General features: G+C 44.2%; 1 protein-coding gene and 1 long non-coding RNA gene across 3 annotated transcripts in view; one reads left to right on the forward strand and one right to left on the reverse strand.

Annotated features, from left to right (window-relative positions):
* The window catches only part of LOC138755864 (uncharacterized), a 55,262-nt gene that overhangs the window by 32,432 nt on the left and 1,568 nt on the right, over nucleotides 1–21,262 (forward strand). Inside the window, exons 2-3 of the long non-coding RNA XR_011352597.1 lie at nucleotides 1,049–1,445; nucleotides 7,592–7,654. This is a non-coding gene — a long non-coding RNA (uncharacterized lncRNA). The remainder of the gene's footprint in view (nucleotides 1–1,048; nucleotides 1,446–7,591; nucleotides 7,655–21,262) is intronic.
* The window catches only part of LOC138755860 (mucin-22-like), a 37,555-nt gene that overhangs the window by 14,221 nt on the left and 2,072 nt on the right, over nucleotides 1–21,262 (reverse strand). The window contains exons 3-4 of one of the 2 annotated variants that reach the window (XM_069922596.1): nucleotides 1,717–1,873; nucleotides 1,560–1,613 (exon numbers count right to left, since the gene is read on the reverse strand). In XM_069922596.1, the coding sequence (XP_069778697.1) occupies nucleotides 1,560–1,613; nucleotides 1,717–1,861 (199 nt within the window). In that variant the 5' untranslated portion in view covers nucleotides 1,862–1,873. Of the gene's footprint in view, nucleotides 1–1,559; nucleotides 1,614–1,716; nucleotides 1,879–21,262 lie in introns of both variants that reach the window. The other variant, XM_069922595.1, reaches the window with a different exon arrangement.

Below are 21,262 nucleotides of genomic sequence, written 5' to 3' on the forward strand. Positions count from 1 at the left end.
TATTAAACAATATTTCATCTCATTATCCCATCTATTAATATCAATCATATTTGTATCTTTCCACATACTAGCAATACATTTTTTCGCGACGGATAAAGCTAAATATACAAAAGCAAGCTGGAACTTATCTAATCCCAAGCCTTTCAGAGGTTGCAATAAAAATACTGTTGGATCTAAAACTATTTTAATCTTATCCAGATATTCTAAAAATGATTGAATTTTCTTCCAAAAAGACTATATGTATACATGACCAAACAGCATGAAAAAATTTCCAAATATCTTATAAACTTAACTGAGTTTTTTTGAAAAGGTGGTAGGATGTTGTCTATGTGGGATTTAGTGAGGCATTTGACCAAAGTCCCTTGTCATCAGCTGATCCAGAAGGTGCAAGTTAGACACATGGAATCCCCGATGATTTAATAGCTTGGATATGAAATTAGCTGCCCCATAGAAGAATAAGGTGGAACTAATGCAATTTTTTTCCAAAAATTATTCACCTTGTCCAGGAAAACCCCACTTTACGAATACTCAAATTATGAAAATTCACTTATATGAGGAAACCATGATTGCTTTTACAAAGAAATTATAATGGGTTTTCACTTTATGAATTTTCGGTTTACGTACAGTTTCTCAGGAACACCCTACTTTTGTTAAGCATGGTATACCTGTATATTCTTTAAAAATGCATGGGTCTGATTCAAGGCACGTCGCCTTCCGTGCAGATAATTTAACGTACCCCTTTTTCTAGCTTGAATGCAGTGATTTCATTATCTCATTGTGATACTACAGATCTATCACCAATGTATATAGTGTATATAGTTACAGTATCTAGACTGTGCTTACAGCGATTGGCTGAGAGCTTAGCCACGCCTACTGTCTGGGCCTTAAAGGGTTGTGTCCCTAGCCAGGTCGGATCATTCCGGACTGGTCGGCCACCTGTGAGGAGCTCCTGTCTTTTGCTAATAAAAGCCTTGGTTTGGATCAACAAGTCTTTGATTCTTTCGACGAGCTCTGCAACTCATCCAACGTGATCTTTTTGTACTCACAGGCTAACAGGTGTGAAAGTCGAGATGCTTTACTGCTAATTGGGTATTAAACAGTGAGAACGTGGAATGCTGTTCGAGTTGCAGCAAAAAAGAAAGAAGCAATGGTAAACAAACACAAGACTGCATCTTGCTTCAGGAAACAGCAGACGAGTGATTCCCATCTGTGTGTGTTCAGAGACCAGGGACAAAAAAAAGTGAAGTAACTGGCAAAACGTAGAATGAAAAACAACAATGGGACTCGCTGCTAAATGAAAACACAGTCTATTGGGGCTTTCAAAAGGGAAAGGGGTTGATGACTGAAGGAAATAATTTGTAAAAGCAACGGAATGGGATTGAACAGATTGGTCTGAATGCTCCTCTGGACCATAACATTTCTTTCTCCTATGATTGATAAGGATTGTAAGTGCAACTTTATTGTCCAATAATCATAGATTCCACTGTTTGAGTGATGCACAGAGCATGATTACACACTGTCAGCAGGGGTTATTCAAGGAATTAGATGGTAGGTCTTACCTCTGCTGACATGAAACAGTTTCACCAGGTCACATATATCAAGGGATGGATTCCCTAATGTAAATGGAAACGGTCAAAATGAGAGTTTTACTCCTCATTAAAAATACACTTTTTAATTTCAAATAAATTCGGAAGTGAGTTAAGGCAGAATACAAACCTTCCCGAAATTGTTGCAACTCGGTGAAATATGAAGAGGCGAACACATGGATGTTCTCAGGCTGGTCTTGCACCACAGCTCTGCCTAATGCCTCCAGCAGGGTTTTCAACCCATCAGGGACAATAAGTTTGCCATGAGAAGGCATCTTGATAAATTCCTAATCTATCAGAAATCAGAATGAAAGCAGGATATATAAACACAACAAAAGTGAAAAGAATTGAAATCCGAAGCTCTTATTGAATGTCATACTTGAGTCAACCCCTTTCCCAACACAAATAAAGCAGGTTCAATCAATGTGATGGATCCTCTCCTCTGACTTCTCCGGTTCCTCCCTTCCCCATCCCTCTCCTTGCCTCCTGCTCTCCATCCACAGAGCCATTGACACCTCCCCCCCCTCTTGTACACTCCCTCCCTTATCCATCGATTACTCTTGTCTGTGGGACTGTGCTCCCCCTCCTTTTTTTCGAGCACCTGCCTACATTTTGGTCAAACCTTGTTGAACAGCTGTAGCCCAAAATGTGGGTTCTGTATCTTTATCTTTGCTTTATAAAGGACACAGTTTGACCTGTTGAGTTTCTCCAGCGTCGTGTTTTTACTTCAACCACGGTAGCTGCAGACCTTCACGTTTTACTGCAATCAGTGTGATACCGATCTGTATGTGACATTAAACCAGTGGATCTAACCTTTTCAATGACAATATTTACACTAAATCCATAATTGTCAACACATAGGACGTGTACTTTGCTTTTCCATTGAACATTCTACACGTGACTGCATTTAAATAACAACTGCACATCAAAGATGGTCATCCATGCAAATTGAATCAGTTCGATGATCTAAAATGATAGTGAAGCTGAGGACATCAAAGGAACAGCAAAGGGTGAGATCACAGACAGATGAAAACATCAGGATGACAAGGCCAGGTTGGTGGCCAACGTAGGCCAGAAAGAGCCGGAAATAATGGAAGGATTTCAGTGCAAGGTTGGCCATGGAGTAGAACAATCAGCGCATTTTGATTAAACAACATCGATTCTGAGCAACGGTTTAAAAAATATGTCATATTAACAAACAAGAAAAAAAAAATCCATGAATCAGACTATGTAATAATAAATTTAGCCATACATCATGTGAACAGGACATTTCAGCCCTCGAGTCCGTGTAGCCCAATTTACTCCCAATTAACCTACACCTCTGTAGAGTTTTGAACAATGGGAGGGAACCAGAGGCCCCAGGGAAAACCCACACCGATAAGGGGAGAACATACAAACTCCTTACAGACATCACAAGACTTGAACCCCGGTCCCAATGGCTGTAATGGTGTTACACTAACCGTTATGCCAACCGTGCCACCCTCAGCTCAAGCATTGGAGTCCATTTGCCTGTTACCCATAACCAATGGCAAACAACCCAGATTTCTCAACCAGAATTTGCTAGCAGAGGAATTGGTATGATCTCATTATCTTGGTATTAACGTCGCAGAGCAGTGTGGTTCTCTCTGGGTCCATCTCAGTTTCTTGCAGCTGGAGTCCTGTTATTGCAGTCTGGGAAACTTGCATCTTCACATCTTCCTGCTGGGCCGTGGCCAGTGCTTTCAAGTCCAGGACCCCAGAGATGGAGCTGATCTCAGATCTGGAAAGTGCATCTGCAATGACATTGTCTTTCCGTGACACATGTTGAATGTCGGAGGTAAATTCTGAAAGGAAAGACAAATGTCACTGTTGTCTTGCAGTCCATGGGTCCGAAATTTTCGATGGGGCAAAAGTGAGGGGTTTGTGGTCAGCAAATGCAATGAACTGCTGTCCCTCTAGGAAATGGCGGAAGTCTTTCACAGCCAGGTAAAGCCCCAACAGTTCCCGATTAAAGTTCTGGGGGCCATAGATGGCGGCTGAAAAAGGCGAGTGGCTGCCAGTGGCTGATGACTCACTGCTCTAGGACTGCTCCTACAGCTGTGCTGGAGGGGTCTGATGTCAGTGGCAATGGGATGTCCATGTGTGGGTGTGCTAGCATGGTTGCCTTAGCTAGCACCCCCTTGGCTTCCCGGAATGCTGTCTCTGCCTCGGGCGTCCAAGTCAACAGCTTTTATTTTCCCATCAAGAGGTGGAAACGTGAGTATAATATCCTGGTAGCTGTGGGAACAAAACGGTGGTAGAAGTTCATCATGCCCAAAAGCTCTGGCAGCCCTTTGCTGGAGGGCCTTGGGAAGTTCCAGACGGCTGCCACTTTAGTTGGCAACGGGGCTGCTTCAGTGGATGTGACTTTGTGCCCAAGAAAGTCAATGGTGTCTATTGAACTTGGCTGAGTTGACGGTAAGACGGAAATCCCAGAACTTCCAGAATAAGAGGCTGAGGTGCTGGCCGCGCTCTTCCTCCGTAGTGCTGGCCACGAGGATATCGTCCAGGTAGATGGAAACGAAGGGGAGATCTCTGGAAACTGCGTCCATTAGGTGTTAGAAAGTTTGTGCTGCATTTTTAAAACTGAATGACATCGTCAGGAATTCAAAAAGTCCGACTGGGGTTACAATGGCACATCCTCTGGGTGTACGGGGATTTGGTGAGAGCCCTTCACGAGGTCCAACTTGGAAAAGAACAGTTTCCCATACAGGTTTGCAGCAAAATCCTGAATGTGTGGTATCGGGTAGTGATCTGGTACTGTCACACTGTTCAGCCACCGGCAGTCACTGCACGGATCCCAACCCCCACTTGCTTTAGGGACCATATGTAGGGGAGACGACCAGAGGCTGTCGGAATGCCTGATAATGCCTAGCTCCTCCAGGGTTTTAAATTAGTCTTAGCCTGTTGTAGACAGTCAGGAGGTGGGGGGAGTCTCCTCTCCTTGGCGTGGATGGGTGGTCCCTTGGTCGTCACGTAACGTTGGACGTTGTCTGGTGGGGTGTTCAAATGAAAATCCGATGTGTCAGGAAATTCAGTTAGGACTTTCGCAAATTTGTCTGTAACGAGGGTTTGTTCCCGCAGGGCTGGCCGGGTACTAGGCGAGAGTGGGCATGTCTGGAAAATGGAGGCATGGACTAACCAGCAACTGCACGCATCAACCAGTAGGTTATTGGCTCTCAGGAAATGTGCCCCTAGGATTGGTTGGCATATGGCTGTGATAGTGAAATCCCACCAGAAGGTCAAGTCTCCCAGTAACAAGCAGACTGACCTGGTGCCGTAGCTGGGTTTAGGCGTTCCATTTGCCGTGATTAGGTTGAATTGCTTGCCCGGTATTTCCTGTTCAAAGGTGTTCAGTGGCAGGGTGCTGCATTCGGCTCCCATGTCGACCAAAAATCTTCATCCAGAGATCCGTTCGACGGCGCAGAAGACCTGTGTGTTCGCCAACTACTGTGGCCATTACTGGCAGCTGGCGGTGCCATTTCCCTGGTTGTCGACTGAGTAGGTACATGATAGGACACAGCAGCGGGCATTCCGTCCCCACCTTCTGTGGTAGAAACACCACCCATCCCGTTAGTGGCCTTTGGGTCCCCCTGCTTCTGTGGGGTAGGTGGTTGCCGAGGTGGTCTCTCTGTTGGTTGTGGCTACCTGTTGGAGTGTCGGGACAGACAGAGGTCTTGGGAGCCCTGCATAGTCTGTCTGCCTCGGCAGCTACCGCGAGGGTCAGAAAAATCAGAACAAGACAATATCGCAGGGTAAGTGCTGTAAAAAGGTGGCTTTGAACATCAGGCGCTTGGAGTGTCCGTCAGCTAGCACTAGCATTTCATTCATTAGCTCGGAGGGGGTCCTGTCCCTGAGTTTGTCTACGTGAAGGAGGCATGTCCCTCTTTCCAGCTTGGTCATGGAGAAGGTTCGTAGAAGATGGGTCTTCAATGCCTCGTACTGACCTTCTGCTGGAGTGTTGCTCAGGAACAGATCGACTTTAGGGGCCAACTCCTCGTCTATCAATGCAACGACATACCAAAACTTTGTAGCTTCGCTAGTAACATTGTGGAGATGGAATTATGCCTCCACCTGGATGAACCACGTATGTGGTCTGTGTGGCCATAACGCTGGCAACTTAATGGCAGCGGCACTCAGAGCTGGCTCATCTGCCATTGTGTAGGGTTCATAGATGTCTGAACCGTCGGGGTCACCAATGTGGCGCCTTCAGGCAGAGCTACAATCAAATCGTCCGACTCAGGTTGTGATCAGCAAAAAACTGCTTTAATCAGTTTTACAGGCAACTTTTATGTCACTTCTGGTTCGGCCGCCCCATAACCAGAAGTGACGTCACGACGCTACTGATGCATTCCCCTGTCTGCTGACTTCGTCCTCGAGATGAAGGGGGTTGAGCGCCATCTTAGTGCGGACCCCCGGAATGCATGGTCAGCTGGAATCATGGGGGCAATTCGAGCACGAAGTCCCGCCCCTCAGCTGCCACTGCACGCTGATCCATATTCCCACTCAGCCCCACTGCCCGGTCTTTTCCCCATAACCTTTGATGCCCTGGCTAATCAAGAACCTATCAACCTCTGTCTTGAATACACCCAATGACTTGGCCTCCACAACCACCTGTGGCAACAAATTCCACAGATTCACCCATCCTCTGGCTGAAGAAATTCCTCCGCGCCTCTGTCCTAAGCGGACGTCCCTCAATCCTGAAGTTGTGCCCTCTTGTCCTGGAACTCCCACCGTGGGAAACAACCTTTCTGCATCTACTCTAACAATTTGGTGTTATTCAACTCCATCCTCAGGCATCTCTACGCGTAAATCAGAAGGAACAGGAATTAGTTACACAGCCTTTGACCCTGTTCTGCCTTGCCACTATTTTCTTCCACATTTGATTCCAAACCTTCATGAAGTTTTAAAATCTGATTACAAATAATTAGTAAATCGGCACCCACAGTTCTCCAGGCTGGAGAATTCCAAGGATTCACAATGCTTTGAGAAAAGAATTTCCTCCTCTCCTAATCTTAACTCACAATCCCTTCGTTATGGCCCTCATCAGGAATAGATTCCACAAAGGAGGAAACATTCCTTCTGCATTCTCAACCAAGCATCTGATGAATCTTAAACAAAAATATGCACTTGATATTCAGAACGTTGTTTTAAAGGAGGTTCATCCGTTGATATGTTTCAATTAAATAGGCTTCATGAAACAAATCTACTTGGGGCAGGATGGTTGGCATGGGGGTTAGCGCAAAATCGGGACCGGGTTCAAATAACCCTGCGCTGTCTGTCAGAAGTCCGTGTGGGTTTTCCCTGGAGGCTCCGGTTTCCTCCCACCATTTGAAACATACCTGGGGTGTAGGTAAATAGGGTGTAACTTGGGCAGCACGGGCTTGTGGGCCGAAATGGCCTGTTACCGTGCCGTATGTCTACATCAAAATTTAAAATAAATTAAAGTCAGAGTGATTGAAACGTCATTGTAACTGACATCATTAACAATTCTTCCATTATCCAATCAACAAATTCTTAGATATTCCCATTGGCAGGACAAAGCAAACAACATGGATTGGCCTTTGCGTGAAAAATTCAATCTGGACGTTTGTTCTTGACGATGAAATAAACTGATGGGAGACCTCAAGTATTATTTCATAGACTTTATTTCACATGATGATCTTGGAGAGTAGGTGACAGTCTCCACTGCTTACCGACTCCGAAATCTACTTGTACAAGCACATATCTTTTATACAGAATAAAACCGTGAGAACTACATCAAGACCTTCACAATGATCTTTGTATATTAACACAAACTTCTTTGTTTATTAACATCTTAGTTTTACCTAATATGGAGAAGAATGCTTCAATAACAAGTTAGTATCCTGACTGTGGTTAAGGCTATAACTTAGCTTCGAAGTAATATGTCTCGCTATATTAAAACAGACTGTCTGCCAATTATGGTACTGACGGTGTCAATCCTTCCTTCATAAAATTTCTTCCAGATTTCTGGAACTTGAGTCTAACTGCATCGTTGGAGGTTGAAAGACTTCGGTAAGAAGACACAGGTAAGAGCAGGTGAGATTAAGGTCTTGCTGTACAGTCTGAGGTGTTGGAATGGCAGCTAGAGTAGTGGTAAGCTCCTCCTCTAGGACGTGGGACATCTGGGACAGTCCAGGTGTGTCCCTGATGACCATCTAGCCGCAGCTCCTTACAGGTCTTGACGGAAGTGGAACTGGAGCTGGGTGAACTCCGGATCATTCGGCAGTAGGGTGGCCTGATGCCCAGCTTTAGGCTAGACAATCTGGTTTTTGAGCCCTCTATCCTCCATCTGGTGCCACCTTGAGCTGGACATCAATTTGTCCTCCATTAGAGGATGTGGCGCTACACCCCCAAATGAAGGACAAATGAAGTGGCAGAAAAGCCACTTAGCTGTTAAATGCAGTGCGCACAGCCATGTTTCTTCTCGCACGCAACCGCAGTGAGGGGGAAGGGCACCCACCCCCCCCACCCCCTGCTGAGAGGGGGTCACCCCTGAAGCTGACTCTGCACGTCCTCTGTTTTGATAAGTTTGACAGGGCCATCCTATTCAGCAGGCATTCACACCAAGGAGGTAACATGCTGGTTGACTGTTATCAGAAGCAGGAACTTGGGAGAGTAAACTGGGAGCAGAAAAAAAGCACAGCAGAATCATGGAGGATGTTGGGGATCCATCTGCCTGGAGATGATCTATATCCTCCATTCCCTGCCAGCCCCTTAAACATGTGTTTCCACCACCACCCTGGGCAACCCATTCCACGTACCATTAATGGTAAAATAAAAATCTACCTCAAACCTCCTCCTCTCACCTTAAACCTAGGCCTTCTAGTATTTCCACTCTAGATAAAAGATTGACTACCTACCCATTTATACTGTTCATTATTTTATGACGTTATATCAGGTCTCCCCACCACCTCCAATGCTCTAGGAGAAAACAGCCCAAGTTCGTCCAACCTTGTAGCTCATACTCTCCAATCCAGGCAACTTCAAGATGAACCTCTCCTGCACCCTCTCCAAAGCTCCCACATCCTCCCTGTTATGCGGAGACCAGAACTGCACCAAAGTTTGGCCTCACCAAAGATTAATACTTAACTTTTTTTTAACTCAATGCCCCAACCAGTGAAGGAAGTATGCCACATGCCTTCTTTACTACCCAATCTATTCACGTTCCCACTTTCAGAGCTATGGACATATTTCAAGGTCCTTCCACACATCACTGATCTGAAGGGTTCCATTTATTGTAGTTTTCCCTTACATTAGGCCTCCCAAAGTACACCTCACATCTGCCATTTCTCTGTCTATATCTCCAAATGATCAGTATCTGCCCAATCGTTCAACAACCATCTTCACTATTCAGAACTCCACCAAATCTTGTGCTGATTGCAAACTTACTAATCAGTCTATTTATATTTTTATCCAAATCATTTACTTTTTCCAAACTTATTCCCAGTATTGATCCCTGTGGAACACCATGGATCACAGACCGTCGGGGCAACACCCCACCACCACCACCCTCTGCCTTCTATGGCCAAGCCACAAGTTGTGGATCCCTTGTATCTTAATCTTCTGGATCAATCTACCATGAGGGAAATTGTCAAAACCTTACTCAAATCCAAGTCCACTACATTTGTTGCTGTGAAAAATTTATTAGGCGAGGCCTGCCCTGCACAAAGCAATGTCTTCTATCTCCAAAAGCAAAATAAATCCTTTCCAATATCTTCCCTACTGTTGATGTAAAACACATCCGTGTATAATTTCCTGTATGATCCCTTTCCCCCATTGTAAGCAAAGGTGTAAAATCCTCTGGGACCTCACTAGTAGCTGGATATCTCTGCCAAGGCCCCAGCGATCTCCTCTTTTGGATCTCTCAATAACTGGGACAAATTCCATCAGACCCTGCTGACTTATTCACCTTAAATTCTCAACACGCCCAACTTCATCTTGGTTTTATTGGATAGCATCAAGTCACTTGCTTGAAGAGTGAAGAGTATTGGGCTGATCTATTTCTTGCTGAAGGTGGAAAGCCCTTAGGATGCCAGGGGTTGAGTCCGTCCACTCACTCATTGACCAAGTGATGCAGCCACATGAGCAGTTTTGGGCTCCACATTTAAAAAAGGATGTGCTGACGTTGGAGAGGGTTCAGAGCAGGTTCACAAGGATGATTCTGGGAATGAAAGGGTTATCATGTGAGGAGCGTTTGACAGCTCTTGGCTTATACTCAACAGAATTTAGAATTGGGGGGGGGGGTGGGAATCTCAATGAAACATTTTGAAGGTTGAAAGGTGTGGACAGAGTAGATGTAGAAAGGTTGCTCCCCATGGTCCGAGAGTCTAGGAAAAGGGGGCACAACTTCAGGATTGAAGGGTATCCACTTAGAACAGAGATGCAGAGGAATTTATTCAGCCAGAAGGTGGAAAATTTGTGGAATTTATTGCCACAGGTGGTTGTGGAGGTCGGGTCATTTGGTGTATTTGATCGGTTCTTGATTAGGGCAGGCCATCAAAGGTTATGGGGAGAAGGCCAGGCAGTGGGGGTGTGTGGGAATGTGGATCAGCTTATAATTAAATGGCAGGGCAAACAGTGGGCTGAATGGCCTATTTCTACTCCAGTGTCCCATGGTCTTTATTTCCCAATGGTGATCCTAGGATATTGGTAGTAAGGGCTTTGATGTTGATTATGCCATTGACCTGCTTAGGATTTAAACTTTCTTTTCTTGGTCACTCCCCAGCCCTTGCTGTTTTGCAGAATGCAAAGGTAAACATTTGGGCACAAAGTTATAGAGGCCCAGTCTGGCACCTCCAGGTTCAGGCTATCAGGCTCATGATCCTTCCTGTACTCCCCTAATCCTAACCATAAACTACTCCAGGACCACCAAACAATCTGTCTGCATACTAAAACACCACTTTTTTTTTTGCACCAACCTCAACTGGAAATATTTATTGATCAGTTTATATTAATTTTCTTGTTCTGATTCCTGGCTGCAGCAAGAATGAATTTATCTGTATATTGTACATGTATATTCTGCAGTCAGAGATTCTCAGACCAGAGGACCCAACAAATAAAAAGACATCCCTTTAGAACATAAGCAAGAGATTTCTTCATCCAGAGGGTGGCAAATCTGTGGAATTTGTTCCATCAAACGGTTGGCTGTGGAGACCAAGTCACTGGGTGGATTTAAAGTTGATAGGTTCTTGATCAGGAAGGGTGTCAAAGGTCATGGGGAGAAGGCAAGAGAATGGGGTCGAGAGGGAAAAATACATCAGCCGTGGTTCGAATGGTGGAGCAGACTCGATGGGCTGAATGGCCAAATTCTACTCCTGACCATAAGCTGTTATACCATTGTGAGAGATAATAGAATATAGGAAGTTAGTATGAATGAAATAAAGAATAATAGACTAGACTAGAGGAAGTTAAGTAAGTGCTGAATAAGGATGAATTCCGATAGTGTGAGGAAGGGTTGAGATGTTTGAATAAGAACAAAGGCAGATTCATGAATAAGGACAATGACATGATGGGACCCAGACAGGATACCCCATGGTTACAGAAACTGCAGGTAGGCAGACAGAATTACCAAATACCAAACCAATCCAGGAGGCAGAAGAATGTTAAGGGAGAGACGGTATCTCTACACTGAAGTGAACTGTATAAAAGTTGGGTGAGCCCCAGTATGTGTGTGTATTCCCAGGGTAAGGAGAAGCACCCAACTTTGCACTGTTGTACAATAAATGTTCTTTGTTCTCAATTTTTGTCTCGAGCGAAATCTGTGAAGGTACTTCTGTTTCTCACACCATGATGGAAGGTAGCTGGTCTTGCCTGGTACCTGGCCATTTTAGGGTAAGCTTTCTGCACTACTTGTTGAATGGGGATAACACCTGGATTGACAGAAGTGGTGGATTTGTCAGGTCACAAAACTACAGATTGAGAGCCCATTTCTGCTGTTGCTTGGACACTGAAGATCCCCACCCAGAGCTTCATTCCTTGCTTTGTCCAATTGTTATTTAGAACAGAGGAGCATCTCTTCATCAATGTGGATGGACGACCGTGGTTTTAAAAAAATATGGCAGCACTCCTGCTGGTGTGGACATGGGAGAGCGGGGAGTGGAGACACAGCACTGCTCCAAAGGGTCCTCCTGCCCAGTCTACCTGCCATCACCTCCATACAGGATTTAAACAACCAGTTAAAGGAGCTGATGGTGGTTTATTTTAAAATCCCACGACCCACGTGGTCAGGGAGCATGATAGCAGCACCGGTGGGTGTTCAGCAGAGATCATGAGGGGTTGCAGACTCTGGGGAAGCAGGGGACTGGCACAGGGTACCAGAAAACAGGAGATCACCCCAGGTTTGAGAAGCAGAGGAGACAACCCACAAGATGGTGACTACAGCAGTGGACCAATGAGGGGCTCTGAGGCTAAAGAACACACAGGTGGTGGCAGGCTACTGGTGACTCGAGGTCGTTACGAACTAACAACCCTGTCGATTACTTTTGGGACCAAAGGGACTTTGCTAGCCCTAACACTGGAACAGCTTATTAAACTATCAATAACATAAAATTTCTTACTTAGTTCTAAATTTAACCTCACTGTGTGCAAATGTAAAGTGTGTGTCTGTGTGTATAATTAAAGTCCCACTCTGAAATGTCAATCTTTAAAAGTTCTGTATCATTTTAGTCTTGCTTGAAGGTCTTAAATTCTCAGTTCAGAAATAATTATAAAGCATTCTTAAACATCACATCTTCAGGTCTCTTTACTCACAATGTAGCTATTCACTTCCACGATGAATTCACAAACCCATAGAAGGGTTAAACAAATATGGTTATCTTCTTCCACGATAAACTCACCAGCCAGGGGAAAGTTTGTTGGTTGGGGTTGGACAAAATGGCCAAACACAAAAAGATCCAGTAGAATTCTGTCTTCGTTTCAAAAGAGACAGCGAAGTGGTCTTCCTTATTTCAAAAGCCAATGATTCGGTCTTCCCCTTTTACCAGGATTAACACGCACAACAGCTCCAGTTCAAGGTTTCAGGATTTTGACTTGTGTAAACTCCAAGCTGAATTCACTCAAAATGTCTGAATTCGATAGTATAGTTCTCCATTAGGTGACCATTTACATCTTCAATGAGGTCAGTTCCAATTCTTTACAATCATGTGATCAGTTATTGGAATTTTAAACAGTTGCCATCCCCATTTTCTTGTAAACCATGTGATCTTCATACTTCTGCCCTGTAGACGACCCGACTCCGAAAGATGACCTCACTTCTATTCCAAAGGCTTAAGTATATCACTCACATGTTTCTGAGTTTCATTTCTCTTGCTCAAGAGGCTTTGTGGTTTAGTTTAAATACAGATGGTTTCCTTAGCAGTTGTTATTGAGTAATCAAGATCCACTTCAAATCCATTAGCTCTGTCCTTCAGGCACATTGACTCCGAGAATGAACTCTCAGAAAATAAAATAGTTCTCTATAAATGTGCTGTGACCGGTGTGTGATCCTGAACCAACCCACAGTTAACTTACTAAGAATACAGATACAATATTTTAACCCTATTATTTACTTTACTAAGACATTTTTATTTATGAGAAATATAGTTTAACATTCAAAGAATAACATAAATCCGTTACAAGGTGAAGAGCCCACACTGGCTGTGGGCTGCTGGAGACTGGCTTGAGACAGATGAAAGGCTACCACGTATCAAAACCAGGATGCAAAAAGCTGCCAAGGGCTTCCTGACTGTAGCCACTTTCAGGTGGCCAGAATACCCCAACACAAAGCCACCTAAAATACCCTAATGCGGCTGTTGGGAGGCCAGCTGAAAGCAGAGAACCCTGGTCCGAGGAGTACTTACTCAACCCTCCTCGGGTAGGTGTATTCTCCGCTTCTGAGCAAACTCCCCAGGCACCTGAAAGCAGCAGCAGTTTGGATCTGAAGGCTATGTAGCTGTGGGAGTGCTGGAAGCAAATTCTCTGACTGTAAGGGGTGCCCAGCAATTTCTGCTGATCATATATATATATATATAAAAATTCATATATCAATTACAGCACAGAAGCAGGCCTGTTTGGCCCTTATAGTCCACGCCGAACACCTTCTCCCATCTAGTCCCATATTCATATCCAACTTTTCTTTAAATATTAAAATAGAGCTTGCACCTACCACTTTGGCCAAAAACTCATTCCACACTCCAACCGCCCTCATGTTTCCCCCACTTCAATCTCAATCTATATCCTCTTGTTTGAATCTCCCCCACTCTCAGTGGGAAAAAGCCTGTCCACATTGAATCTATTTTAAAGACCTCTCTCAAATCACCCCTCAATCTTCTATGCTCCAGAGAATAACGTCCCAGCCTGTTTAACCTTGCCCTGAAACTCAAACCCTGACACCCAGGTAGCATTCTTGTAAATCTTCTCTGATATCCTTCCTGTAATTTGGCAGCCAAAACTGCACACAATATTCCAAATTTGGCCTCACCAATGACCTATACAACTTCAGCATGACATCCCAACTCCTGTACTCTGATTTATGAAGGCTAATATACCACCCTATCTACATGTGACTCCACTTTCAGGGAATTATGTACCAGAATTCCTAAATCCCTCTGTTCAACTGCACTCCTCAATTGTCTACCATTTAACGTGGATGAGCTTTGCTGATTAGTCCCACCAAAATGTAGCACCTCACACTTATCAATATTAATCTCGATCTTCCATCTTTCAGCCCAGTCTTCCAACTGGCCTATATATAAATGTTGATTGGACCCTCTTTAACTACCATTACTACATCAGATCTATGACTACTAGTGAGAATTAGGGTACATATACTGAGCGATTGTAATGCAGAAAGGAACTTAATAATAATTATAGAACATAGTCCTTAAGGCTCTCAGATGGTCTTTCTCTCTTGGATCGCCTTGGTGTGGCATGCAGGACCAGTATTTGCTCGGGGCTGTTCTGCGTGGGCCCCATAGATAGTTGGGTCAATGACGACTGCTGGCCTTCGCTGGCCTCTGGGGTTCTACGTGCTGGGCTCCTTGTCACAGTTACTGGACTACCTGTCTCTGCCGCTCTTTCACTTGGCCCAAGGGGTTGGATTACCATGGCAGGTCTGGATCTACCTCCTCCAGGTCGTGAGGTAGTTTGTGGACTTTGTCAGACAATGGCTGCAATTGGTCAATGTATCATTTCCACAGTCTGTCTCCCTCTAGAAGAGAGTATGAGCAGGGGCTCAACTTTTGTAGGATCACTCCTACCACCCATGGGTCTTTATATTGTCTGTAATCTTGTGGCCGTTTTGAGTTTTGTGTGCCCGATGGAGATGTGGGGGGGCTGGTAGTCATGGTGGGGAGTTGGCTGATGGAGGACCTCCGTTTTCTTCAGGCACCATCATCGGATGCAAGGATCGACAACGAGATAGACAACAGACTCGCCAAGGCAAATAGCGCCTTTGGAAGACTACACAAAAGAGTCTGGAAAAACAGCCAACTGAAAAACCTCACAAAGATTAGCGTATACAGAGCTGTTGTCATACCCACACTCCTGTTCGGCTCTGAATCATGGGTCCTCTACCGGCATCACCTTCGGCTCCTAGAACGCTTCCACCAGCGTTGTCTCCGCTCCATCCTCAACATTCATTGGAGCGACTTCATCCCTAACATCGAAGTACTCGAGATGGCAGAGGCCGACAGCATCGAATCCAAGCTGTTGAAGATCCAACTGCGCTGGGTAGGTCACGTCTCCAGAATGGAGGACCATCGCCTTCCCAAGATTGTGTTATATGGCGAGCTCTCCACTGGCCACCGTGACAGAGGTGCACCAAAGAGGTACAAGGACTGCCTAAAGAAATCTCTTGGTGCCTGCCACATTGACCACCGCCAGTGGGCTGATATCGCCTCAAACCGTGCATCTTGGTGCCTCACAGTTCGGCGGGCAGCAACCTCCTTTGAAGAAGACCGCAGAGCCCACCTCACTGACAAAAGATAAAGGAGGAAAAAACCAACACCCAACCATAACCAACAAATTTTATGAGCAAACTCCACGCTGTCACAGGGAGAACATGCAAAGTCCACACATACAGCACCAGAGATTAAACTCTGTAGTTGTAAGATAATGGCTCCACTAGCTGTGCTACTGTACCACCCATTTTGTTAACTCTCCTTTTAAAAAAGAAAATCTATAGAAGCTCATATAATCTGTTTTCACATTCCTGGCTGGTTCAAACCTACCTCAGCCAACAGTGGACAGTCTTGTCCACAGGTTGCAGTGAAACATCAATTCTGCTGGGGAATGTTCTGTGGTAGAATGCAGTGTGTTTCTGTACCACAATGGGAAATCTGCTTTTCTAGGAGTTCTAAATGATGCATTTAGAAGTTTCTTGGTTTTCATCATTTTTTTGAATATTTGCACAAAGCGTTCTGCCTCTCCATTAGTACTTGGGAGATAGGGTGCCGAAAAATATGTCTGATATTTTTGTCGCACATAAATTTCTTGAAATGTTCTGATGTAAACTGGGGTCCATTGTCTGTGACCAATTCATGAGATAGTCCGTATGTAACAAACATGGCCTGTAAGTGTTCAATTATGGAATCGGTTTTGGTGTTTTTTTTCAAATGTGACACTACTGGCCATTTGGAATGTGCATCCACCACTATAAGGAAAGTCTCTCCCACGAATGGCCCCATGAAGTCTACGTGAATCCGATGCCAGGGTTTGGAAGGCCATTTCCATGGGCTGGCCTCAGCCTGCAGCATTTTTGGCTGCATTGACCGACCTATTTTGCATTCTCTCACTGTTGTTTCAATGTCTCTGTCTATTGATGGCCACCAAACATGCACCTGGGCCAGTGCTTTCATTCGTACCATTCCTGGATGGTTATGGTGTAGCTCTGATAACATGGTGTTTTGCTTTTTGGCCGGAATAATTGCACAGGTACCCCAAAGTGAACATCCTTCTTCAACTGATAGTTCATGGCTGTATGTGAAGCAAGTTTTCAGGTCTTTGGGTATGACCTCAGATTCTGGCCATCCATTAAGAGTGAAGTATAAGACTTTGCTTGACTTTGCTTAACGTTGCCTCCTTTCGGGTTTCTTTGTCAATCATGTGGGCTGTAATGAAGAGTTGTTGCAGCTGTTCTCGGTTGATGCTTCTGCTATCCATTTAATAATTTCTTCTTTTTCTGTTTTGGGTAGTGGTCAAGTGTGATAATCATCCGCATAGCTGTTGAGTGTTCCCGGTTTACATTTTACCTTTGTATGTGGCTAGTAGCATAGCCCATCTTTGAATCCTGGCTGCAGCTAATATTGGTATTCCTTTGTGGGAGACCAGAATCAAACTTAGAGGTTTGTTGTCAGTGATTAGGGAAAGTTCTTCTGTAGAGATATTGGTGGAATCTTTTTACACCAAAAATTGCTAATCCTTCCTTTTTCCAGTTGTGCGTAATTGTGTTTGCTTGTAGTTAATGTCGGTGAAGCAGATGCCTCTGGTTGCTCACCCTTCTCTGTGGTTTGGAACAATCCTGCTCCCAGTCCTACTGGTGAAGCATCAACGGCTAGATTCACTTCCTTGTTTGGGTCGTAGTGGATCAGAACTTCATTTGTTGACGTTAGCATTTCTTTTAGTCGATCGAATGTGTTTTTAGTTTCCGTATTCCAGTACCATTTTTGATCTTTCTTGAGTAAGTGGTTTAAGCGGCTGCATAGTGTAGACATGTTGGGGATATATTTCTGATAGTAATTTATAAGCCCTAGAAAGGACTGGAATTCTGCCTTGTTGGTTGGGTATGGAGCATTACGAACGGCTTCTGTGGCTGCCGGATCCGTTTGTACCTCCCTCCTTGTCGATTGTAAATCCCAAGTATGTCACTGAGGGCAGCATGAAGACACACTTATCCTGTCATAATTGTATGTTGGCCTGTTGTAGACTGCTTAGGACCTTTTCAAGGTTTTGTAAGTGTTCTCTGTTGTTTTGGCCCGTGATGACGGTATCATCAAGGTAACATCCCACTCGTATTCCGTGTAGTAATTTGTCCACTGTAACTTGAAAAAAAATCGCAGATGCTTCTAAAATTCCGTATGGCTTGCGTGTATAGGTGAACAGTCCCAGGTGGGTATAGATTGTCACATATTGTCTTGATTCTTTGTCCAACTCTATTTCTTGGTATGCCTGTGACAAATCTAATTTTGTGAACTTTTGCCCTCCATTTAGGGCTTAGAATAGTTCTTCTGCTTTGGGCATGGGGTGTTCTAGTACTTTTTGTGCCTGGTTGATGGTGACTTTATAATCGCCGCAAATGCGAATCTCACTGTTTGCTTTGCGTACAGGTATGATGGGCGCTGCCCAATCGCTGTATTCTATTGGTTCTATTATGCCTTCGTCTTTTAATCTACTTAACTCAGCTTCAATTTTTCCTTTCATTGCAAATGAGACTGTTCTGGCTTTGACGAACTTTGGTTCCAAATTCTCTTTTAATTGCAGTTTTGCTTGAACCCCTTACATCTTTCCCAACCCTTGCTGGAAGACCACGGTGTGGTCATTGAGGATCTGGTTGAGTTCTGGCTGGGTGTTGTCTTCATGGTTTACAGTCAGTATTGAACTGATCTCCAGCCAGTCTGGGGGCAATGCGTTGTAGCCAGTTTCTTCCGAAAAGTGCTGGTCCCTGGGTATCTACGATGTAGAGGGATAGTGTTTTTGGTTGTTGCTTGTATTGTACCTTGACCGTACATGTCCCAAACACTTTGATTTTGTCTCCAGTAGCAGATCTCGGTGTTGCTTCAGTTGTTTTCACCGGAAGGTGTGGTAGTAAGCGTTGCTTTAAATGTAATGGCATTAGAGACAGTGCAGCTCCTGTGTCGAGTTCCATTTTCAGAGGTTCATGGTTTATTTTTTTAGTTGAATATAAATCGCTCGGTTTATTTGGTTTATCTTTTGGATATGCAAGACTGCAGCTGTTGTGTCATCTTCGGAGCTGTTACCATGGTCGCTGTCTGGGCTGTTCTCTCTCCCTGCTAGCACTTTGACCTCGACTGGGGGGTTATCACCATTTTGAGTCTAGCTGCGTTCTACTGTTTCTTGTTAATTGGACATCTCGCTTTGATGTGTCCCTTCTAATTGCAGTCACAGCAGCTGTAATTTTTGGAACAACAATTTTCTGGGCGATGGTTGTATTTCCCGCAACAGAAGCACGGTGGGCGGGAAAACCTCCCGACCAGGTCTTGTTGGCCCACATCCAAATTTTTGTCTGCCATTTCTGAGCTGCAGGCAGTTCTATAAGCGATCTCAAGAGTTACTTTGTCATCTTTTGCCAGTAATTTTTGCTTTGCTTGGCGATCTGCCAACCCCAACACCAATCTGTTTCGAGGTATTTGGGTCAGAAATTGCTCGAAGTGACAGTGCTTGGTCAGTTTACACAACACTGCCGGATACTCACTTACTGCCTCCCCAGCATTTGCTTCCTTTCGTAGAATCGTTGCCTTTCTGCCATAACCGGTGGTCTGGGGTGTCAATGGTTCCCCAGTGCTGTGCATAACTTGGTGTATGTCTTCATCTCTGGGTCCTCTGGCACAAAAAAAGTTTTAAGGAGATCGAATGTTTTGCTGCCCGTTATTACTGAGGAATAGGACACATTTTCAGTTTACCGGGGCGTCTACAATATTATGGACTACGCAGACATGTGTTAAACCGTTCTACGTAATTACCCCAACTTTCATCTGCTTTGTTGAATTCTCCAAACTTTCCTTCCGCCATCTTGGTACACTTTTGCTTTGATTTTTTGGCGGGAATTCATGGAGCTCGTTAAGTTGGTGCACGGAGCTCACGTAAGTTTCGCTTGGTTCCTCGTCGCCACTGTTGTTTATGCACTTACACAATTAGGACTTGGAGACGTGGTACTTTTCTCATTCTTTCATACCATCTGACTAACATGGGTACTGACGTACAGAGATATATATGTGGGAGGGGGGTGACATCATGACGTGGGTGCATTAATGGGCAGCAGGGGGGCTTATAGACAACAATACTTATTAATCCAATTTACCACCCCATCATCCAGATCATTAAAATATATATGACAAACAACAATGGGCCCAGTACCGATCCCTGAGGCACTCCACTAGTCACTGGCCTCCAATTTGACAAACAACTTTTCCCTTCTACTCTCTGGCATCTCCCATCCAACCATTGTTGAATCCATTTCACTATTTCAACATTAATACCTAATGATTGAACCTTCCTAACTAACCCCTTATGTAGAACCTTGTCAAAGACCTTACTAAAGTCCATTTGGCCAACATCCACACCCTTCCCCTCGTTAACCTGCTTCATAACCTCCTCAAAAAACTATAAAGTTTGTTAAATATGATCTCTACCACATACAAAACCACATTGACTACTCCTAATCAGTCCCTTACTATCCAAATAATTGCATATTCCATCTCTAAGAACACTCTCTATTAATTCACCTACCACTCACAGGCCTATAAATTACCCGATTTACTTTTGGAGCCTTTTTAAAACAGTGGAACAACATGAGGCACCTTCCAATCCTCCAGCACCTCCCCCATGGCTAATGACATTTTAAATATTTCTGTCAGAGCCTCCACTAACTTCCCTCAAGGTCCCAGGGAATATCTTGTCAGGACCCAGAGATTTATCCACCTTGATTCTCTTTAAAATAGCCAGTACTACCTCTTCATTTATCTGTATATCATCCATGACATCACGAGCACATTTCCTTACTCAACCTGGCTCAATATTCCTTTCCTTAGTGAATACTGAAGGAAGGGATTCATTTTAAATGTCCCCATCTCTTCTGCCTCCTCACAGAGCCGACCCCTCTGACCCTCAAGGGCCCCAATTTTATCCCTCACTATTCTTTTACTTTTAATGTAACTGTAGAAACTCTTTGGATTTATTTTTACCATGCCTGCCAAAGCAGCCTCACATCTCCTTTTAGCCTTTCTAATTTCTTTAAGATTTTTTATTTTTGCGTTCTTTATATTCCTCAAACACTTCATCTATACCTGTTGTACACATCCTTCTTCCCCGAACCAAATTCCCAATATCCCTTGAAAACCAAGGCTCCCGATATTTTCTAACTTTTCCTTTAATCCTCGCAGGGACACGCCAACTCTGTGCTCTCAACATTTACCCTTTGAATATTCTCCATTTATCTGTTACATCCTTCCCAGAAAATAAATGATCCCAAGCCACACCCTCTAAATCCTTTTGCATCTCCCCAAAATTAGCCTTGTTCCAATGAAGAATCTCAACCTTAGGCCCAGCCCGATCCTTCTCCGTTATTAACTTAAAACTATTAGTATGGTGGCGAATCTATGCCTGCCTTACAGTCGACTAAAGCAAATTTTGAGTTATATCACATTTTCTATTTTATCGTGTGACAATAAAAGAATCTTAATCTTACCTGGGGCCCTGACACTTCTTGAGGTTTCGTACTCTCCCACCTGGGCCAACTCATTTGGTGAGACGGCCCCACCAGATGATTCATATCTCTGGACTTCAGCCAGGCCTCTGGATTAATATTTCAGTAATTTAACCAACACCACCACTCATTTCTTTACACATACTTATTCGATTATTTCAATGTTCTATTAGAACTTTTAAGAAACTACATTAAATTTTTCAACCATCAAAGTAAC

Source organism: Narcine bancroftii, chromosome 2 (genome assembly GCF_036971445.1).
Source record: "Narcine bancroftii isolate sNarBan1 chromosome 2, sNarBan1.hap1, whole genome shotgun sequence".
Taxonomy (NCBI): Eukaryota; Metazoa; Chordata; class Chondrichthyes; order Torpediniformes; family Narcinidae; genus Narcine; species Narcine bancroftii.